Consider the following 15,656-nt stretch of genomic DNA (forward strand, 5'->3'; position numbering starts at 1 on the left):
CTATGATAGTATTCATAGATGATATCTTGGTGTATTCCAAGACTCAGGAGCAGCATGAGGAGCACCTGAGGGAGGTGCTAGAAGTTTTGAGAAGGGAGAGACTTTTCGCAAAGTTCTCCAAGTGCGTTTTTTGGTTGCGTGAGGTGCAGTTCCTTGGTCACTTCGTCAACCAGAAGGGTATTTTGGTAGATCCGGCCAAGATAGAGGCCGTGATGCAGTGGGAGGTCCCGAAATCTCCATCCGAGATTCGGAGCTTCCTAGGTTTGGCAGGGTATTACAGAAGATTCATTCAGGGTTTCTCCAAGATAGCAGTACCGCTCACCCGACTAACCAAGAAGTCGGTGGTGTTTCATTGGGGGCCTGAGCAGCAGGCGGCGTTTGAAACCCTCAGGTAGAGATTGTGCGAGGCTCCGATCCTTACCCTGCCAGAGGGAATAGAGGATTTTGTAGTCTACTGTGATGCCTCAATCACAGGTATGGGAGCAGTATTGATGCAGCGAGGGCATGTGATAGCTTACGTCTCGAGACAGTTGAAGCCTCACGAGGCTAACTATCCTACCCATGATTTAGAGTTGGGGGCGGTGGTGTTTGCCCTCAAGATTTGGAGACATTACCTTTAAGGGGTTCGTTGTACCATCTACATGGATCACAAGAGTTTGAGGTACCTTATGGATCAGCCGAGTTTAAACATGAGACAGAGGAGGTGGTTGGATGTGCTGAAAGATTATGATTGTGAAATCCTTTACCATCCAGGGAAGACCAACGTAGTGGCCGACGCCCTAAGCCGCAAGGTGACAGCAGCCCCTATCATAGACTTATGTCTGAGGATGACAGTGATTACTTCGTTGTTGGAACGGATCAGGGAGGCTCATGTTGAGGGCCTCAAGGAGGAGAGGCAGAAGTGTGAGAGGATAGTGGGCCGAGTAGCTTCGTTTGATTATGATAGTCGGGGGTTGTTGACCCTTCATGGGAGAGTGTGGGTACCATACGGGGGCGGAGTACGGCAGGTGTTGATGGACGAGGCTCATAAGTCTCAATTTTCTATCCACCCAGGGGCGACGAAAATGTATAGAGATCTTCGACCCGATTACTGGTGGCCCTGCATGAAGCGGGAAGTCGCCTGGTATGTAGAGAGGTACCTGACCTGCAGGAAGGTCAAGGCAGAACACCAGAGGCCTCACGGCAAGATGCAGCCGTTAGAAATTCCCGTGTGGAAATGGGAGGACATCACCATGGATTTTATCACCAAGCTTCCCAGGACCACACGTGGGGTAGATTCGATTTGGGTAGTAGTGGATCGGTTGACGAAGAGTGCTCATTTCATACCGATCCAGGAGAGAATATCGGCGGAAAAGTTAGCCGATATCTATGTGCGGGAGGTAGTGGCACGTCATGGAGTGCCGGTATCGGTGGTGTCAGACCGAGACGTCCGTTTTACATCCAGATTCTGGAAGCGGTTTCCCAACGAGATGGGTACTCGTCTCCATTTCAGCACCGCTTTCCACCCTCAGACGGACGGGCAGAGCGAGAGGACGATTCAGACTCTCGAGGACATGCTCCGGGCATGTGTCCTAGACTTCGGTGGCAGTTAGGATACGTATCTTCCGTTAGCGGAATTTTCGTATAACAACAGTTATCATGCGAGCATTAATCGACCTCCCTTTGAGATGCTTTATGGGAGGAAGTGCAGGACCCCGATTTGTTGGGGCGAGGTCGGTCAGCGAGTCATTGGGAGCACGGAGGTGGTGCTCAAGACGACCGAGTTGATTCAGCAGGTTCGTAGTAGACTGCAGACTGCGCATAGTCGGCAGAAGAGCTATGTCGATAGGAGGCGTTCAGACTTGGAGTTCCGGGTAGGCGATATGGTCCTTCTGAAGGTCTCACCTTGGAAGGGTGTCATCAGGTTTCGGAAGAGGGGCAAGCTGGGCCCCAGGTTCATTGGTCCTTTCAAGGTTTTGGCCCGGGTGGGTCAGGTTGCTTATCGGTTGGATCTTCCGACAGAGCTTAGCTAAATCCACAACACTTTCCATGTGTCTCAGTTGAGGAAGTGTTTGGTGGATGAGTCAGCAGTTGTTCCCTTAGAAGATATTCAGGTTGATAGCATCCTGAATTATATTGAGAGGTCGGTCGCGATTCTGGACTGGAAGACAAAGACCTTGAGGAACAAGGTAATTCAGCTAGTGAAGGTGCAGTGGGAGCACCGGAAGGGGTCTGAGTGGATGTGGGAGGCTGAGGATGAGATGAGAGAGCACTACCCAGAATTATTTGCAGATTCAGCCTTAGCAGACTTCGAGGACGAAGTCTGAGTCAAGTGGGGGAGAATTGTAACGACCCGTCTCTGGTATGTTGTTTCCATGTTATTTATTTAGAAGTTTCAAGAGGGACTCGGCGAGTCTATAGCCCGACTCGTCGAGTAAAGATGGGATTTTGAGCAGCGTGTAGATCGGCGACTCGACGAGTCCATATTCGGGACTCGACGAGTCCGCCTGCCAGAAAGAAACCCTAAATCCCCGGGTTTGCTCACTATTTAAGCAATGATATGTGCCCCAACTCGCCTCCTTCACCCTCAGAGAGCTTGTGAGAAATCCCTAAACCATTCCTTGTATGATTAAAGTGTTTTTGTGTGGATTCTTGAAGGATTGAAGAAGAAGAAGAAGAAAGGATCAAAAAGAGGAAGTGTAGAGCAAAGATCCAAGGCCAAAGTTAGAGTTCATTGAGGTATGTCTCGGAATTATTATGTTTTGTGCTTAAAACCTCCATTAGAACACCTCTAAGGCTAGTTTAATGTATTTTCCAAGCTTTATAGTTGTATGGATGCCTTGTTGGGTTGAGATATCCTTAGATCTGTTCATTTAGGAGTTTTAGAGCCCTGATCTATTCCTTTTTCGAAGTTGCCTTGCATGAGAACCCTAGATCTAGCCTTTATTATGCCTTTTGAGCCTTTTTATCTTCATGGATGCTTATGTGCACGTAAAGATAGAATCTTTACGTGTTAATCGAGCATAAGAAGCCCAAATCTACAAGTTATATGCGCTGGATTCAAGCAGAATCGAGTTTTTAGTAACTGCATGCATGCGACTCGGCGAGTCGTTCTTCGGACTCGGCGAGTCGAGCCGCGAGTCCCCGATTTTTCCCCTTTTGAGTGATTCCGAGTGGGGACCAGTGAGTAGTAGAATGGACTCAGTGAGCCGGAGGTCAGACTTAGTAATGGAGGGACTCGACGAGTTGTTCATACAACTCGGCGAGTCTAAGGCGATCTTCATAGATTCAAGAACAACTCGTCGAGTTGTTCATACAACTCGGCGAGTCGGATGCAGATAGCCTGAGTTCTAAAATCGAAAGGGAACTCGTCGAGTTGATGCCATACTTGACGAGTAGCAGCGAACAGGGTTGAGAAGCGAGAGTAGGGACTCGGCGAGTTGGCGGCCCAACTCGGCGAGTCAGGTCAACTGTAAGTTGACTTTGACCGGGAGAGTTGACTTTAGCTAGGGGTAAAAGAGTCATTTTACCCTAATGCAGTTATTAGTATTTGATTGAGTGTGTTTGTGGAATTGTAGCCGGGGAGATACCGGAGCAGCAGCAGATAGCTTCCAGAGCCATACACTCAGCAGTCAGTTCACGAGGTGAGTTTCCTTCCAGTAGGAACGGGTCTAAGGCCATAATGCCGGCCCGTTTAGCTAGCAGTAGTTTCCGGACCTCGGTCCGATGCAGTAGTTAGTATGTTTGACGCCTTCGTGGCTCAGACAGGTTTGCGTGTTATGTGTTCCGGGTTATGGCCTGAAGTAGTATGCAGTATGTGTTGTTGTGTTAGTTGATATGTTTATGCTATGCTATGTTCAGTAGTTCCGGACTTCTGTCCGATGCAGTCAGTTCCGGACTTCTATCCGATGCAGTCAGTTCCGGACTTCGGTCCGATGCAGGAGGCAAGGCCTCAGTAGTTCCAGACTTCAGTCTGATGCAGAGGGCAAGGCCCTGGTTAGTTCCGGACTTCGGTCTGATGCAGTTTCCGGACTTTGGTCCGATGCAGAGGGCAAGGCCCTGGTTAGTTCCGGACTTCGGTTCGATGCAGTTTCTGGACTTCGGTCTGATGCAGTGGGCAAGGCCCAGTATGTGTTTATATGTATTGTATGGTATGTGGTAGTTTGGGGGAGGTCACTAAGCTTTGTGCTTACAGTTTTAGTTTTGGTTTCAGGTACTTCCGCAAGTAAAGGGAAGAGCTCGGGTTGATGGCATCGCACACACCACAGCTTCAGTTGTCCTGGGAGTTGTTTTTAGTTTTTCATAGATGTGATTGGATATAGTCTTGATACAGCTTACTCATAATACCTTGCTATTGTTTTTGAGATATTGACGTACGAGTTTTACTTTATGATATTAACATGGTGTTTTTAGTAATTATTAAAGAAAAATTTTTGGGTCGTATTTTGGGATGTTACAGCATTAGTGGTGATTCCAGGTTTGATAAGATAAATGAATCAATTGGAAGAGAGGGTTGCTATTACGAGTGCAGAACTATGGAACTACCAGCTGATGTTGTTTTGTTCATGGGTGTTCTTTTTTTGGTTTTATTTTAATAAGTATGTATCTCTTTTCAGATGAATATCTATTTTCGTTTTTATTCATTATTCGGGGGTTGATAAAAGAAACCATATAGTTATATGAGTGAAATAAACGACTTATCAATTTTTTACGAAAGCCAATAGACCTTGTGTTGCGGATAGAACGTTATAGGAAAGAGCTCCTGTAGCTTCATCTTAGTATATTTGAGCACACTTGAGGTCACTCCCCTATTTCCAAAGGAAGAAAGGAAAGACTTTCTAGTTTCTTCTTGCTTGAGCTGAGCACTTAAGCCTTATGTTATTTGATATTTTTCAAAAATTTACACTAACACTTCTAACTTTGAGCTTTCAATTATCAACTTTTTTTTTTTTTTTTTTTTTTTTTCTAAATATATGTTTAAACTCTCTTAATTGATAGTTCGTAGGATTGAACCCCACCCCCGCATTTCAAATTTGGGTGGCTTGCCACTAGAAAAAAAAATTGATATTTAATTTTGTAATACATTTTCTTAATCTTGTGAAACCATTTTCTTTCCGAAAAAATGTATTTGTATATATATGACTAACTAGCTTCTAACCCGTGGAAACCACGGTTACTAAATTAATTAACCTCTCATAGTAAAAATTCGTACTTATTAATCAATTATTTTAAATAAATTATTAATTAAGAGATATACGAAAATTTTAAAGTTATTTATAACTTCAAATTTAACATATAATTAAAAAAGTAAATGTTTCTATAAAAAGTTTAAATTCTATTATTTAAAAACCTTATCGTCATTAATTATGATATTGATTTGCTTAATATATTTTTCCTGGCATAATATTAATTAGAAGTTGTATTAAAGTGACAAATGTCAAAAGAATATTAAAGTTATTATTTTATTAGTATTAGTATTAGTATAGGGATGGATTTTTTATTTTTGAGAAATATTTGGTCAAATGAGTGTGAACTTTTTATTTTAAAAAATAAAAATAAAAATAAAAATGAATGTAAACTAATGAAATATTCATAGTAAACAATTATAGGGATATTAAGTTTTCGGTTTCCATTCACACACATAATCAATTGTTGACTTGGCCTTTAACAATTTTGTTTGAGGATATAATTGGTGGTTGGTGTATGACACTTTATATGTATGTCCTACATGTTGTTTTGCAATATCATGTGTTTATGGTTACACTCAAAGATGGATAATATTTCTGATGGATGTGTTTTAGAGGTTGAATCTCTATACTAATAAAAGAGTAGTTGTTTTGCCATGTGTCATCATATTAAACATCTTAATTAATGTGTTGACATTTGTGAATCTATTAATTCTCTATTTTAAATTTATTAGACATCATCATTAATGTGATGCTATTTGTCAATGTATTTATTCTCTATTTTAAATTTAAACTTTAAATTTTAAATTTTAAATTTATATTATTGTTTTCATTAATTCACAAATAAAAAATGTCTAATATATATTTAAAATTAATTTTACATATTTATTTGAATCAACGATTATAATTTCATATAACTAATAAAAATATCTGTTAATTAATAATTTATTTAAAATAATTGATTAATAATTTTGAGTTTTTACTATAAAAGTTTAATTAATTTTATAACCGTGATTCCTACGGGTTATAAAGTAGTTTGTTAATAATATAGACATTAAAGCAACCACTAAGATTTCTATATAAATTAAAAATAAAAGCATCTACGACGTCCCTACTTCACTTATACCATTACATAACAAGATGTTAGAGTGCTCACCGAATAATCTTAAAAGAGGACCAATGAATTGTCAAAATTAAATTTATTGAAATATGCCTATTATCCGATCTTAATTTTGAAAGAATCAAATTTATTTGTTTGGATTTAATTTGGACAACTTGTTGTAGGACATTGCCACTTTTCCATGTGTTACATATTTGTTCGTGGGCTTGGTCAGCAATGCAACTGGACTCACTGTTCAGGGCTTGTAGGAGATCTGGTTGGACCTGCACTGTTGATACAAGCCAAGAGTAGGACCAAAAGTGAGAGAAGTTGTAGAAGTTAAGGACGGGGGCTCGTGTTTGATATTCTTACTTAGTCAACACTCGGATTGTTTAACCCAGTTTCCGACCCAATCGTTTAACCCAGTTTCTGACCCGATGATGTTAGTAATACCCATGTATATAAGGCTAGATCAACCACTAAATTTTGCATCTGGTGTGACAGCACCAATATGTATTAAAAGTTAGTTTAATTATAATCTTGCATGTTGTATATTCTGCAAAAAAAAAAAAAAAAAGGTTCGTTACAACCTTTCAATAGTGTGACCTTTCAGACCATAGTTCTTGCAAACAAAAACATTTATTTCTATTATTGATATTTGAGAATCTTATCTTATTATGATTTTACTTAAAAAGACAGAATTAGGGGCATTGTTTGAAGAACCACTAGCAAAGGATCCTAACTTGTAGGATTCTTCCCTAGAACACATTGCACAGATGTTCTCTCTTTAGAATGTTACTTGTAAATTGAGAATATGAATAATCTAAATCCACTCAGTTGCATCATTCGTGTCGTAGGTTGTTGGAAGCATCGCAAACACCCACAAATTGAATTTAATCGTTATCATAATCTGATAAATTATAACTTCTCTAAACACATGCATGCATTAATTCGTTGGTAGAAATTATATATGATAGACCCATCAATTTTATCATAAGTTTCTTTTAGGTTAGTCCAAACATCCACCAACACTTAGAGAGAACCTGGCTAACATATAAGTTTTATGACACAACCTAAAAACTTGGACAAAACTAAAGCAACAGCCATATGCCACTATCTATCCTTTAACTCATCGTTCTCAGTCCGAGAACAAGAGTCATTTACAAACCCTAGCTTATTCTTAGCGTTAAGGACTAGTTTAATTAGTAGCACAGTGTGTTACAATGTTACTGATCATCTTTTTCAAAATAGTACATCGCAACCTACAAACTTTCATCATTGGACAATCGATTTAGGGAAAAATATCGATCAACTTTTAAATCCATCTTCAAATGTTGATCTATTTCTTTTATTTGATTCTTGTTGGAATAGCACAACTGACATATATTCTTCTCTGTAGAGTTTTTTGTTTGTTTGAACAGATGCATAGAGCAAATCTGGACAGCACCATCATCTTCTTCCTTTTCTCTTTCATATTTTGTTTTTGCTGATAATTTTTAAAATAAAAAGGTTTTGTTTCACTCTTTTAGGCTTTCAGGTAACCATCAGCTGCTAAAGAAACTTGGATGCACTGCTCTTAGTTATATCAAAACATATATATTAATTTTTGTTTAAGAGGCTTCTTAGATGAAGATGATGTGTTTGTATTGTATTAGTCTAATATAGTGGTTTGATATGTAATTAATAGGTAAAGCTGACTAAAACAATGACTTAACAAGTGAAATTACTAGCAAAAGGTGAAGATGAAAGTACATACATGGTTACCCTAATAAGAAAAACATGATTCAAGAAGAAAACATGAAACTAGCATGCTAAAACAAACAAGTCATGTGTGTTTTTTCTGTTGCGATCGTTTCAGGGTTGACAATCTACTTTTGTCCAACCAGAGTTTTACCAGAGCTTTTGGATTAGTAAAGTGTGTGTATGTGTGTGCTATGAACAAATGTGATAAATGGTTACCTTAATAAGTCATTTTCCCTTTTTATTATACCCTTAATGGTTATTATTATTACTTTTTTAAAACAACTTTCTTAAATATAAATAGAAAATATAAACTTTTTATGATGCCTTATTTCACACAGCGGTGAAAAATGGCCACCCGTGGTGTTGGTGGCAATTTTATTGATAACTGAGACTTAAAAACTCATGCCAAATACAAAAATGAAACATGGTTTTACATGATATATATGTTCATCTTTTTTGCAAATTTGCAATGAACACCACCACCTTCACATAAACCCCATCTTTGAAACTATCAAGAAACATAAAATAAAAAAAAAGCATATCTTCCACGACGGTTGAGAAGCAAAGAACCACATGCTATGCAAAATCCAACAATGAAACCAATGGCCCCACCAACATAGAACCAACCTTGAACTTAGGTAGCGTATTATTTTAATGTAACAATGTTGATTTTCTGAGTTGAACATTGATTTACTGATGAACAAATAAGGCCCTAGGAAACATAAGGTGAAATATATTATTAATTATAGTCTTAAAGAAAAGCAATGTATATGGATGGATCATCCTTCGAGCACTAAATTTCCTAGAAAATTTGTTGATTAATCCAAGTTTATTGGTCAAATATGTACAAAACAAGTGACTAAAGAATGACCCAATGGGATAGTTGGTTACTCTCGTATAGTCATTTTCCCTTTTTATCATTACCCTTATTGGTTATTTAAAACAAATAAATAAAAATAATAAATAACTTTCTAAAATATAAACTTTTTAGGATGCTTTATTTCACACAGCGGTGAAAAATGGCCATCCGTCGTGTTTGTGGCAATTTTATTGATAAATGGGACTTAAAAACTCATGCCAAATACAAAAATGAAACATGGTTTTACATGACTTATCTATGTTCTATCTTTTTTGTAAATTTGCAATGAACACCACCACCTTCACATAAACCCAATCTTTTCCGCTATCAAGAAACATAAAAAAAGCATATCTTCCACGACGGTTGATGAGTAAAGCATCTCATGCTATGCAAAATCCAACTGTGAAACCAATGGCCCCACCAACATAGAACCAACCTTGAAGTTCGTCTATACCTTCCCCCTCACTTTCACACCAATGCTATGTTGTATTCCCGATTCTTCATCTCCAGGACATTTTTTGGTAAGGGGAGGTCCACAAAGCCCTAAGTTCCCTTCGTATCTTGAAGGGTCAAAGGATTGAAGTTGTGTGCTGGATGGGATCCTCCCTGACAAGCTATTATCTGAGACGTCTAGGTAATTTAGCCAAGTCATTTGAGACATGGTTGATCGTATTTCTCCTGAAAACTTGTTTCTAGATAAATCCAAAGTTAAAAGATTTTTCATCTGACCGATTTTCCATGGAATCTTTCCAAGTAGAGCATTCTTTGATAAGTTCAGTGCAATTAGTTCATCCAGATTGGTAATCTGATGTGGGATTTCCCCTGTTAAGTTGTTGCTTAACAGGTCGATGCTCCTCAATAATACCATATTACTACGGATGAATTCACGTTCAGTTCCTTGCCACTGGATCATCACATGGTCAACATTATATGAATATGTTATTAATGAATAATCTACTTGAGAGAATCCTTCTGTCACCATGATCGTAAAATTACTCAAACATGAGGGGATGGTTCCATGGAAATGGTTCACGGACAAGTCTAGAATTTGAAGACCTGCTAATTGACATAATTGTAAAGGGATGTTTCCAGAGAAGTTTTTTGACCTTAATGTAAGAACATACAACCCAGATAAGCTTTCCCCGATCCAAACAGGTAAATTACCAGAAAACTTGTTGGCCCCCAAATTCAATGACTTTAAGCTCGTGCAATTCTTAACAGACAAAGGAAATTCTTCAGAGAAATCGTTCTTGTATAAATCCAATGCCTCGAGGTTAATCATAGATGCAACAGAGGCAGGAAGCCTTCCAGACAGATTATTGTGTTATAAATTAAGAACTTTTAGTTCTTTGAAATGCCACAAACCGTCTAGAATTTGTCTGCTTAGAAAGTTATGAGAGAGGTCAAGAATAACTAAAAAGCCATGGACAACCTGGCATAAGAAGGAGATTCCTCCAGAGAATTTGTTTCTGGAAAGATTTAGTAATGCCACAGTGGAAGAGACATTAGTTATTAGACCATCAAAGCTGTTGGAGCTTAAATCTATGGCTGAATTGTTATTAAAATTTTATGACAGATCGGGTACTTTCCCGCTTATGTTTTTGGAAGAAAGATTCAGGAATGTTAACCAGGAAGGCCACGTGTCCCAAAACTCTAGAGGAATTGTATCTGAAATACCAGTATTTGCAATATCAAGACTGGTAAGATTTTTCAAATTTTGAATCCATTTGGGGAAGCGAGGCCCTAGATTGCAAGAGCTCAAACGAATGAATTCTATATCAGAAAGGTTTGACATGTAATCTGAGGAAGGAAATCCTTGGAGTGAGTTTCCGGAAAGATCAAGGTTTTGAAGTTTGGGAAGTTCCCACAGTTTCTTACTTATAGTTCCTTTTAACAGATTCTCAGAGAGGGACACATCTAATAGGGATGTAAACTTTTGGATCTCATCGGGCAATGACCCTGTAAGTTGGTTTGTTTCAGCAAACAACGATTGTAATGAAAGCGATGTGCATCCTGACAAGTTATTGAGAAAATCGGGAAATGTGACAACAACAGAGTTGTTATCGAAGAACAAAGTTTCCAAACTACAGAGGCTACCAAAATATTTGGGTATCCCATCTAACATGTTGTGAGAGAGAAAAAGTTCACGAAGCTTATTGATGGTTAATGGGAACAACCAATGATACATGTGTAATTCTATGAATCTTGATGATTTCATTGATACAAATGAGTCCTCTATATATACAGAGGGTATAGGAGAGATTACATGGATTTACATAGATCTATACTAGGAAACAACTAATCATTATCAATTTACAATAAATACAATAAATGGAGATATATTCTGCTAATAGTCCCCCGCAGTCGAAACTGTAGCCGAGTGGATGGAGAGACTGGAACGGAAGCGGGTAAATAGCTGACGTGGTAATCCCTTTGTGAAGATATTGGCATATTGGTAATCTGCGGGAACATGAAGCACACGAAGAGAACCCAAACGAACTTTTTCTCGGACAAAGTAAATATCGATTTCAACATGTTTCGTGCGTTGGTGTTGGACTGGGTTGTGTGTGAGATAAACCGCAGAGATGTTGTCGCAATAAATAATCGTGGCTTGGCGCACTGGAAGATGGAGCTCGAGAAGTAGGTTGCGTAGCCATGTGGTTTCAGCTGCGGTGTTTGCGACCCCTTTGTATTCTGCGTCGGCGCTAGACCGAGAGATTGTGGGCTGCCTTTTAGAGGACCATGAGACTAGGTTGTCTCCAAGGAAGACACAGTATCCGGAAGTGGAGCGTCGAGAATCAGGGCATCCTCCCAGTCAACATCTGAATATGCAATTAGGTTGGTAGACTTGGAGGGAGTAATGTGAAGGCCATGGTTGGTGGTTCCTTTGAGATATCTGAGAATGCGCTTAAGAAAATTGAAGTGTGGTTCACGAGGATCATGCATGAAGAGGCACACTTGTTGTACCACATAGGCTATATCCGGTCATGTGATAGTGAGGTATTATAGAGCACCGGCAAGGCTACGGTAGAGGGAGGTGTCAGATATTGGTTTTCTGACAGTGGCACTAAGCTTGGAACCTGTTTAACAGGGGTTGCACTTGGCTTGCAATTGTGCATGTTGGCATGGGTTAAGATGTCGTTGACATATTGATCTTGAGAAAGGAATATACCACTGTTTTGATGTTGAACTTGGATGCCTAGGAAGTGGTGAAGTTTGCCAAGGTCTGTCATTGCAAATTCTTTAGATAATAGATCAATGAAGTGTCGAAGAAGAGATGTGCTTGAGGCAGTTAAGACGATGTCATCGACATAAAGTAAAAGATATGCCATTTGGTTTCCATGCTTGTAGACAAAAAGAGAAGTGTCACTATTGGTGCTTTTAAAACCGCATGTTTGGATGAATGTTGCAAACCGTTGGTACCAGGCTCGAGGGGCTTGTTTGAGTCCGTACAGAGGTTTTCGTAGGTGGCATACCTGTGATGGTTTTTTGGCATCGACAAACCCAGGGGGTTGGAACATGTATACAGTTTCATTTAAATCCCCATGTAAGAAGGCATTCTTTACATCCAACTGATGAATAGGCCACGATCGCGATACAGCAAGGCTAAGCACGGTCCGTATCGTTGTAGATTTAACCACTGGACTAAAAGTCTCGTCATAGTCCACACCCACTTGTTGGCATTTACCATTGATTACTAAGAGTGCTTTGTATCTTTCAAGTGTCCCGTCGGCATGAAATTTGTGCCGAAACAACCACATACATCGTATAACGTGAGCATCGTGTGGGCGAGGCACTAGATCCCATGTGTGATTTTCTATTAAGGCCTTGTATTCATTGGTCATAGCTGAGTGCCAGTTAGGATCAGAAATGGCCATTCTATAAGATTTGGGTAGGGGTGAAATGGTTGGATTTTTGGATGTGGTGTGAAGGTTAAATGGGGTTTTTGGTTTAGAGATGCCTGCTCGGGAGCGAGTGGTCATGGGGTGGGGTGGTGGGGGAGGGGGGTTTGGTGTGTAGGATGTTGATCGTCTGGAGTATGTGATGAGGGATGGAGTATTTGTTAAGGGTGGTGATGGATTTGTGTGAGATGTGGGATCTAAGGGGGGTGTTTCGGATGGGAGAGTGGGTGTCATAGTCTCGGGAGTTGGTTCGGATGTGGGAGAATTTTGAGTTGGAGAGGATTAGGGATTTTGAAATAAGAGAGGTGAGGGGTCGGTGTCTAAGAACAAATAATTTGGTGGTGAGTTTGATGGAATAGTGGCATAAGGGAATGTTGTTTCGTCAAACATGATGTGACGAGACAGGATGATTTTACCAGTGGATAAGTCAAGGCATCGGTAACCACGGTAATTGGCTGGGTATCCTAGGAAGACACATGCGGTGGATCGTAGGGAGAGTTTGTGTGATCGAGTGGCGGAAAGGTTGGGGTAGCATGCACACCCGAAGACCCGTAGGTGGTCATACGAAGGGTGTTTGAGGTAGAGTGCGGAAGTTGGAGTGTGGAAGTTAAGAAGTTTGGTAGGTAAGATATTATGGAAGTAAGCGGCTGTATGGAGTGCATCAACCCAAAAGGTGGGTGGGAGGGAAGCATGAGTGAGGAGAGGGAGCATGAGTTCGTTGATGCGACGGATCATGCGTTTTGCTTTTCCGTTTTGTTGGGAGGTTTGTGGAAAAGAGAAGCGGATGTGTAAGCCGGTGGTTGTGGCGAATTGATGGAAGTGGTGGTTGTCAAATTCTCCTCCTTTGTCACATTGAAAGGTTTTGATGGTTTTATGGAATTGAGTGTCTATGAATTTGTGGAAGTGTTTGAATTTGTCATAAGTTTCAGATTTAAATTTTAGGGGAAAAACCCATGTATAGTTGGTGTGGTCATCGATAAGGAGAAGATAGTATTTGTAACCACTTTTGCTTGGCAAGGGAGAGGTCCATAAGTCAACATGGACTAGGTCTAAGGGTGTAAGAGTGGTAGATGTAGAGTCAGTGAATGGGAGATGTTTGTGTTTTACGAGTTGACATGAAGAACATACAAAAGAGTTATCAAGTTTATTCCAAGAGATAAGTTTATTAGAACTAAGAAAGTCCATTACGTGATGACCCGGATGTCCGAGTCTATTATGCCAAAACGATGAATTAGCGGAAACAAAACAAGATAAACTTGGAGTGAGAATAGGAACGTTGATTGGATAAAGATCCCCAGTGCTATTGTGCCTCGTCAGGAGTTTCCCAGTCTTGTAAACCTTCACAGATAAACCATAAGGGTCAAATTCAACAGATACAAGATTATCACGAGTAAATTTTCGTACGGAGACGAGGTTTTTAACAATGTTAGGTGTGTAAAGTATGTTTTTAAGATGGATAGGTTTGGAGGGGTAGGGTAAGGTCGAATGACCTGATCCTAAAACCGGCACCCGATTTCCATTGCCAACGAATACGGTAGGACTAGAGCTGATGCATGTCAGGGTGCTTTTGAAGTAGGAAAACCGGTTGTTCCTCTTTTCTTCAGGAGTGTGACAGTTACTGAAGGTGAATGCAGAAGTATGTCCACGAAAAGTCATTTTCAGCCTATCAAAAAGCTACAGAAAATGGCAGAGGTTTGTCTCACTTTACAAATATGTTGCACATTTGATGCTATTATATTTGTTTATAGTAAGATCATTATTATTTTTGTTGATAATGGAATAAGCCTATCCTTTAGAGCAAGCAAGTAAATTTGTGGAATTGAGGATCAATACATGCAATTAGCTAAAAAAAAAAAGGTTATTAACATTTGTGTGCTTTAGTCTTAATAATTTTATGGATGATACTTTAAAAAAAGTTTTTTAAACATCAAAATAGTAAAGTATGTTGCTATTTCTAAACTTTTTCCCATTGCAGCAAATCTCCGCACTCAATTATGCATGACGCCCTTCAGTTGGCAACAAAGTAAGATCGTGTATTTATATCTCATGTTCTTTTTTTCTCAAAATAATGTTAATATTCTATATAAATTTAATTTCTCTTAATAGGACACCCAGTAAGGATTTTGTTAGATTGGATCAAAATATATCGCATCTACGTGCTAGAAAGAAATAATTATATACTTAGAGACAAAATTTAACAATTTTTTTAATCGTTTTAACTACCAAACCATTTTAGTATTAATCATAATGATAATACTTCACTTTTTTTGTTAACCAATAATACTTTATCTTTTCATTGAAACCACAAAAGTTTCAGATATCTTCTTGGATTGACCATTTGACCTGTTATCACATGCTTTCAGTGGGAAACATAATTAAGTGGCATAAAAATGGTTGATTTGAATAAATTTAGGAAACCTTTGCCGTTAGAATGGAAAGAAAAACAAAGTAATAGTGGTGAAACCACAGATCTGCCCAAAATAGTGTTTTCATTTTTTTGTTTTTTTATTGTAATATGCCCTTTTACCCCTTCTGCCTTCTTTTGTGCTTTGAGATTTTTCTATGCATGAAAATGTTGATAAATCTTTTATGTAGGTTGAATATGTGCACATGGAAGTAGAACAAAAAACTGCATATCAAGAAGCCATTGAAGAGTATCGTGCAGTTGCACATACACGAATGATCAAATCTGGACAAGTTAAAACTCCTAATCTTCCTAAGTGCCAGATTTCAAAGTATTTTGTTAAATTCAGAAAGGTGTGAGTAATTATTCCATTTAATTATGAAAAGAATACATAAATTAAACACATGTTTATAATTTCAATATATGTTTGTTTTTAATATCAGATTGCAAACCATCCTTTATTGGTGAGGTGTATTTACAGAGA

The 15,656-nt window shown here is 39.0% G+C and overlaps 1 protein-coding gene across 1 annotated transcript; it reads right to left on the bottom strand.

Moving 5' to 3' along the window:
* Window positions 1–8,437: 8,437 nt before the first annotated feature.
* LOC145002634 (receptor-like protein EIX2) lies at window positions 8,438–11,084 on the bottom strand. Its single transcript, XM_078961864.1, has 3 exons — window positions 10,495–11,084; window positions 9,321–10,170; window positions 8,438–8,515 (listed from the first exon to the last, which is right to left on the bottom strand). Exons 1-3 carry the CDS (start codon window positions 11,082–11,084, stop codon window positions 8,438–8,440), a joined length of 1,518 nt encoding a protein of 505 aa, XP_078817990.1.
* Window positions 11,085–15,656: the final 4,572 nt, after the last annotated feature.

Source organism: Lactuca saligna, chromosome 6 (assembly GCF_052625555.1).
Source record: "Lactuca saligna cultivar CGN05327 chromosome 6, ASM5262555v1, whole genome shotgun sequence".
Lineage (NCBI taxonomy): Eukaryota > Viridiplantae > Streptophyta > Magnoliopsida > Asterales > Asteraceae > Lactuca > Lactuca saligna.

Excerpts from the sequence above, each read along its gene's own strand:
- LOC145002634 (XM_078961864.1), bottom strand. The coding sequence starts at position 11,084 with ATGAAATCATCAAGATTCATAGAATTACACATGTATCATTGGTTGTTC. Across the intron at positions 10,171-10,494 it reads TGGGACACGTGGCCTTCCTG|GCTTCCTGCCTCTGTTGCAT; the intron begins GTTAACATTCCT and ends TCTGTCTGGAAG. Across the intron at positions 8,516-9,320 it reads GTGTGAAAGTGAGGGGGAAG|TTTCAAAGATGGGGTTTATG; the intron begins GTATAGACGAAC and ends GTTTCTTGATAG.